Genomic DNA, 5,076 nt, shown 5'->3' with positions numbered 1-5,076 from the left:
CTTAGGGTGATCAAAAAAGTGCTTCCCCTCCTCCGCCAAACAAATATTCATACAGGGCCTCATCCAATCTCGTCTGGATTTTAACAACGCCCTCTACTTGGGAGCACCAGACTACACCCTACAAAAGCTTCAACGCACCCAGAACTGTGCTGCCAGGGCGCTGCTGGGAATCCCTCGGAGGACCTCAATAAAAACCGGCCTAAAGACCTTACATTGGCTACCTGTTAGGGACAGAGTAAAATTCAAAGCGCTCTGCATTGCCCACCAGACATTCTGGGAAACAGGCCCAGACATCAACCGCTCCCTGATTTCTCCCTACAGGCCCAATAAGACCCTCCGCTCCTCAACGGCATTTCTAGCCAAGATCCCCAGAATTTGTAGATCCAGAGCAGGAGGACGCTCCTTTTCGTATAATGTCTCCAAACTTTGGAACACCCTCCCTCTGCAGCTGAGAAACAACCCCAACCTGACCAGCTTCCGCAAACAGCTAAAAACCCTCCTGTTTAATGCTTAACAAAGTAACCTTATGAGGGCTGTCTCTGTTTTTAGCACCTGGACGCCTCAGGGCAGCTGCAGCGCTCTACAATTCACATTTTCATTTCATTTCATTTCCTTTCAATATCAGGGAGAGACAGCAGTTCTGTCGGAATTTTATCCCTCGACAAATACATTGGAGAAACCACTTTCTTACCTAGTGTAAGTTGTACTCCCGAAGGAGAACAGTACAACGTCGCATACAATCTTTTTAACAGGTCCAATCCCAACAAGTTTTCACCACAACCTGTTGTCAGAATAAGGGGTGCTTCGAATTCACAAGGACCAACAGACAGGGACATAGGACATGAAATCGGGTTCCTTACCGGGGCGCCAGAAAAACCTACAGAAACATTCATTTCGCCAGACAAAGGTGCGCCAGGGAGTTTTGAGTGCATCATAGAACTCTTTGTAGCACCAGTATCCAACAGAAAAGGTTCTGACACACCTGATGTAATCACCTCAACGTATGGTCCACTCTGATCTACTGGAACTGAAACAACTCCCTCTCTTTGTCTATGGCTGTCCTAGCAATCATTACCTTCCATATACTCATCTTCTGCATAGTAATCATCAGCATAGTACTGAGCTGTCCTACCAGATGCGTTATTCTGCTGATCAAACCTATTCATAGAATTTTGAGGTGGAAAGGAGCGTGCATTCTGAGGGACGTTTCCGCGTCCTCCACCTCTAGGTGTTTGCTGAACACCTCTACCTCTTGCGTTTGACACACCATTTGCGCGCTGTAACAGGATAGGGCAACTATACTTAAAATGACCCTCTTCCTTGCAATACGAACACTGATTGGGACCCACAGGAACGCGTGGCTGAGTATACTCTACTCTTGGCTTTTGAAACTGTTGAGGTTGCTGATAATTATTCTGATAGTTATTCTGACCGACATTATTCTGGCCACTACCACCACGTGGCGGATATGCTTGCTGTAACAGGACCTTAGTTTTCAACTCTTTAGTTTTCTTTTCTGCTCTATCTTTCTCATCTTTGTCTCTATTTTCATAATACTGCGCGGTAGCCAATATCTGTGCTGAAGAAGAAACTGCCCATGAACTCTCTGAATCCTTCAACTTTTTACACAAATCTGGAAGTAGATTGTGCACGAATTTATCGACGAACAGTCGCTGACCACCTTCTGTACTCATATCTTGACCACTGTGGTCGACAAACGTTTCTTCAAACCCGGTGAAGAAATCAGACACCGTTTCATCTTTCTTCTGCTTACACGCAGAAAACTTATCCCAATTTACACGCATCGCAGGCATTATAGTTTTCATGTAATCAATGATCCTACCAGGGAGTTCTGCTACCAAAGGCTCAGGTTTAGCACCACCAATTTGTAGGGCATCTGCAGCAGTAATATTAGCCCAAGAGTAGCCTAATTCCTGATTATGGTCTGTATGACGGATCTTTCCCCATAAAGGCTGTGGAACAACATTCCCAAATAACATATCAATATCGGCTAAATTCATAATGCATGAACCTGCAGTCTGTGACAATTCCTTGTAAAACCCTGCAGGATTTTTGCGGGGATCGGGCAATGTCTGCTTAAGGGCTAATACTTCAGCTTGCTTCCATGGGACATGTACCAACGCACGCTGAAAATGAGGCTGAATAGGTGGGTTAGCTGCTAGGTCCCCCTCCCTCCATTGTGGGGGAACTTCTCTCATGGGATATTGTCTTCCTTTCTTCTTGGTAGAAGAATCATAATCAAACAACGACTTGGAAACACCTTCAGTTCTAAGGGATAACAATGTCGCAACGGTTTTCCTAACATCTGACCCCACAATTGTACCTTTTGAAAATTAGAACCGTACATGGCTCAACTCGGGCGGGTTAGAGTCCAAATCATTCTCCTCTAAGTCTTCGCATAGAAAAGCACACATTTTCTCGAAAACGTACCTCTGCTTTGATGCTTCCCTTTGATGGAAGACATCCATAACAGATTCTAGCTCATATCTTATCGGGTCAGTAACCCATTTATGTGCCAAACGATCCAATACTTCTTTCTCCCTAGAATCAGGCTGTTGGCTGCGCAACTGTTTGCGCCCAGAGGCAGGAGCCGGACTTGCCGCTCCAAACAAAGGATATAGAAGACTAGAAACAGTGCTTGCCACTCTTTGGCGGACAGACGGAGAAGTCGATGAAAAGACAAGTGGGAACGCAGGGTGGGATGAGGCAGATGCAGATGCAGATGCAGAGGCAGTGTCAGGAGGAGTACCAGGAGTGGTAGTCGAAACAGTAGTTAAAGTTGCAGGAAGTGTAGGAAGAGCAGGTGTAAAGGCCGGTGACCCTTGGGAAGGCTGCACCGGAGGAATAGGAGCCAGCTGAAGAGTAGCTGGTGGGTGCTGTGGAGGAACAGGAGGTATAGCAACCATGGGTTGCACAACTAAAGGTTGTGGAGGTGCTGTAGCATTTTGTGCATAGGGGGGTGGTGAACTTAACAAATGTGACATTAGGGGATCTTTTTCAAGCTCTTTTGCTGCTTCTTGCTGAAGAGGCGGCAAAACTGGGTAGCATTTATCTATTACCATTTTACTTTGCCTGTGCAACTGCTCACTCATCTGTTCTTCTTCATTTTCTTTATACTGCATAGTAGCTTGGATTATTGAGATACCCCTTTCTTTCATATTTTTCTTCGCTAATTTAATTTCCTTCTGTTTGGCCTCCTTACGCCACAGGCGGAAAGAGTCAAACATTGCCGGCCGGGCTTTCTTCTTAAAAAGTTTAACTTCGAGATTATCTAGGATTTCTGTATCAAAACTACCATATTGGGGCCATTTTAAAACACCATCTTTTCTGGTGTATTTTATCCACACTTCATTGTATGTGATGGGGCCTACCCCATGTTTTACATATAATTCATAGGTTGGAGTTCCAATCGGAGGAACCGGACACAAGTCCTCCAGTCGGGAGTCCCTATTATTACAACCAAGACAAAACAAATTTCCAAGTCCGCTAAGACCAGGCATCTTCGCTCTCTAGTCTAGCTTCAAACTTCAAAGGATTATCGATTACGATATTTCTAGTGAATACACGAGTCCTTCGGCTTTGGCGCTTGCAAGTTCCAAATCAAAGCGGTCCCAAAAGGGAACACCAAACAAACTAAGGACTGGGAGACGCTCCACTTATACTTAACTGAGGTATCGATGACGTCACCAGAAGACTCGTCTAACGTTTCGCTCTACCAAACATCAAGGGTCCAAAGCAGGGCAATAGTCAGGGCAGCAGTCCTTTGTAGCCGTCGGGATGCGGGGAACCTCGCAGCAAAGACCTTCGGAACCACGTCGACATACAGGGGTCGCTGAAGTGGCTGGCCGTCCTCCGGAATTTTCACACGAAGATCCTCACGAACCTCTGGCTTGGACCGGTACCGCTGATACCACCCCACGTTGGGCGCCAAGTGAGGTACTGGGTTTTTCAGAACCGGTACTGATCCGGTAACCCAGCGGTGTCAGGGGCAACACCCAAATACCTCGAGTACTTTCCTGATTCAGACCACAGAAACACGAGTCTTCTAGGTGAAGTCAAAGATCGAATTTATTGGCTGCAACCAAGTAACAAGCGTCCTAGAAGTACAACAACACGGTGTGTATATTCTCAGGAGACTGCTCCTTTTTACAGAGCCAGCCTTCTCTTTTTATACACAATATTACACTTCAGGCAAAATTCTTGGTTTTACAATTCGACCATAAACATATTTTCACAATAAAGAAAAAGCAAAGTCATGATAGCAAGCCCATATTTTCGTTTGTCCAGTTCGTGATAGATCACCTGACCAGGCCAAGAACTTCCATCAGATATCGATGAAACCCCAATAAAATCGGGCACCTCCTCCTTGTAAAACTAGCCATAAAGAAGAAACAGGGACAGGTGTGTGTATGATAAAGCGTGGTTTGTATGCGGTAAAAGGTTTATGACATGTTGTGCTTTGATGTTAATCTTGCTCGGCCACTGGGTTGGGGACTGCCCGAACAGGTTTGGCTGGAGGCAGTGAAGGCAGCTCGTCCAGGTCACAGAGGAGTCAGGAAAGGTGGACGTGTCCTTTCAGCTCGAATTCTGCCTGGGTCAATTGACTATGTAAGGGCAACCACAAGATGGATGCCGCTCACAAAATGGAACCTGAGGGTTCAAGACAGAAAGTATGATTTTAAGGTGATTGCGTCACTTAATCGTGACGCAAATGCATAGGTATAATGTCCTGATCATTACCGGTCTGTCGATACCAAATTCGTCATGATATGATGATATTTTCTGACACGAGTGTGGAGCCTCTGTACCATATAATAGCAGGGTCCAAAATTCTCAGAACCACAAGTGTTGACTGAGTTCTTTGCTGTAGATATGTAGTAATTCCTTTAATTAGGAAACTTTTACCAGTTCCAGCTTCTCCACTTACATATAGTCGAATAGGTTCAAATGACATACATGAGCATCCTTTTTTCTCATGACGAAAGCCATGCTCAATGTGCTCTGTCACTTCATCATACATCTGTCTTTGCTCACGATTAAATTGCTTCTTCAATT

The 5,076-nt window shown here is 45.3% G+C and overlaps 1 protein-coding gene across 1 annotated transcript; it reads right to left on the bottom strand.

The window, feature by feature from the left end:
• Positions 1 to 1,061: 1,061 nt before the first annotated feature.
• LOC147665649 (uncharacterized) lies at positions 1,062 to 3,521 on the bottom strand. The gene is given in 1 exon segment (XM_086949615.1): positions 1,062 to 3,521. A coding segment is annotated over 1 exon segment (2,460 nt).
• Between the last annotated feature and the right edge of the window lie 1,555 nt (positions 3,522 to 5,076).

The sequence above is a fragment of the Lissotriton vulgaris genome, unplaced genomic scaffold (assembly GCF_964263255.1).
Source record: "Lissotriton vulgaris unplaced genomic scaffold, aLisVul1.2 SCAFFOLD_8457, whole genome shotgun sequence".
NCBI lineage: Eukaryota > Metazoa > Chordata > Amphibia > Caudata > Salamandridae > Lissotriton > Lissotriton vulgaris.
The sequence above is the reverse complement of the archived record's forward strand: the minus strand, read 5'-3'. Positions and strand labels throughout refer to the sequence as shown.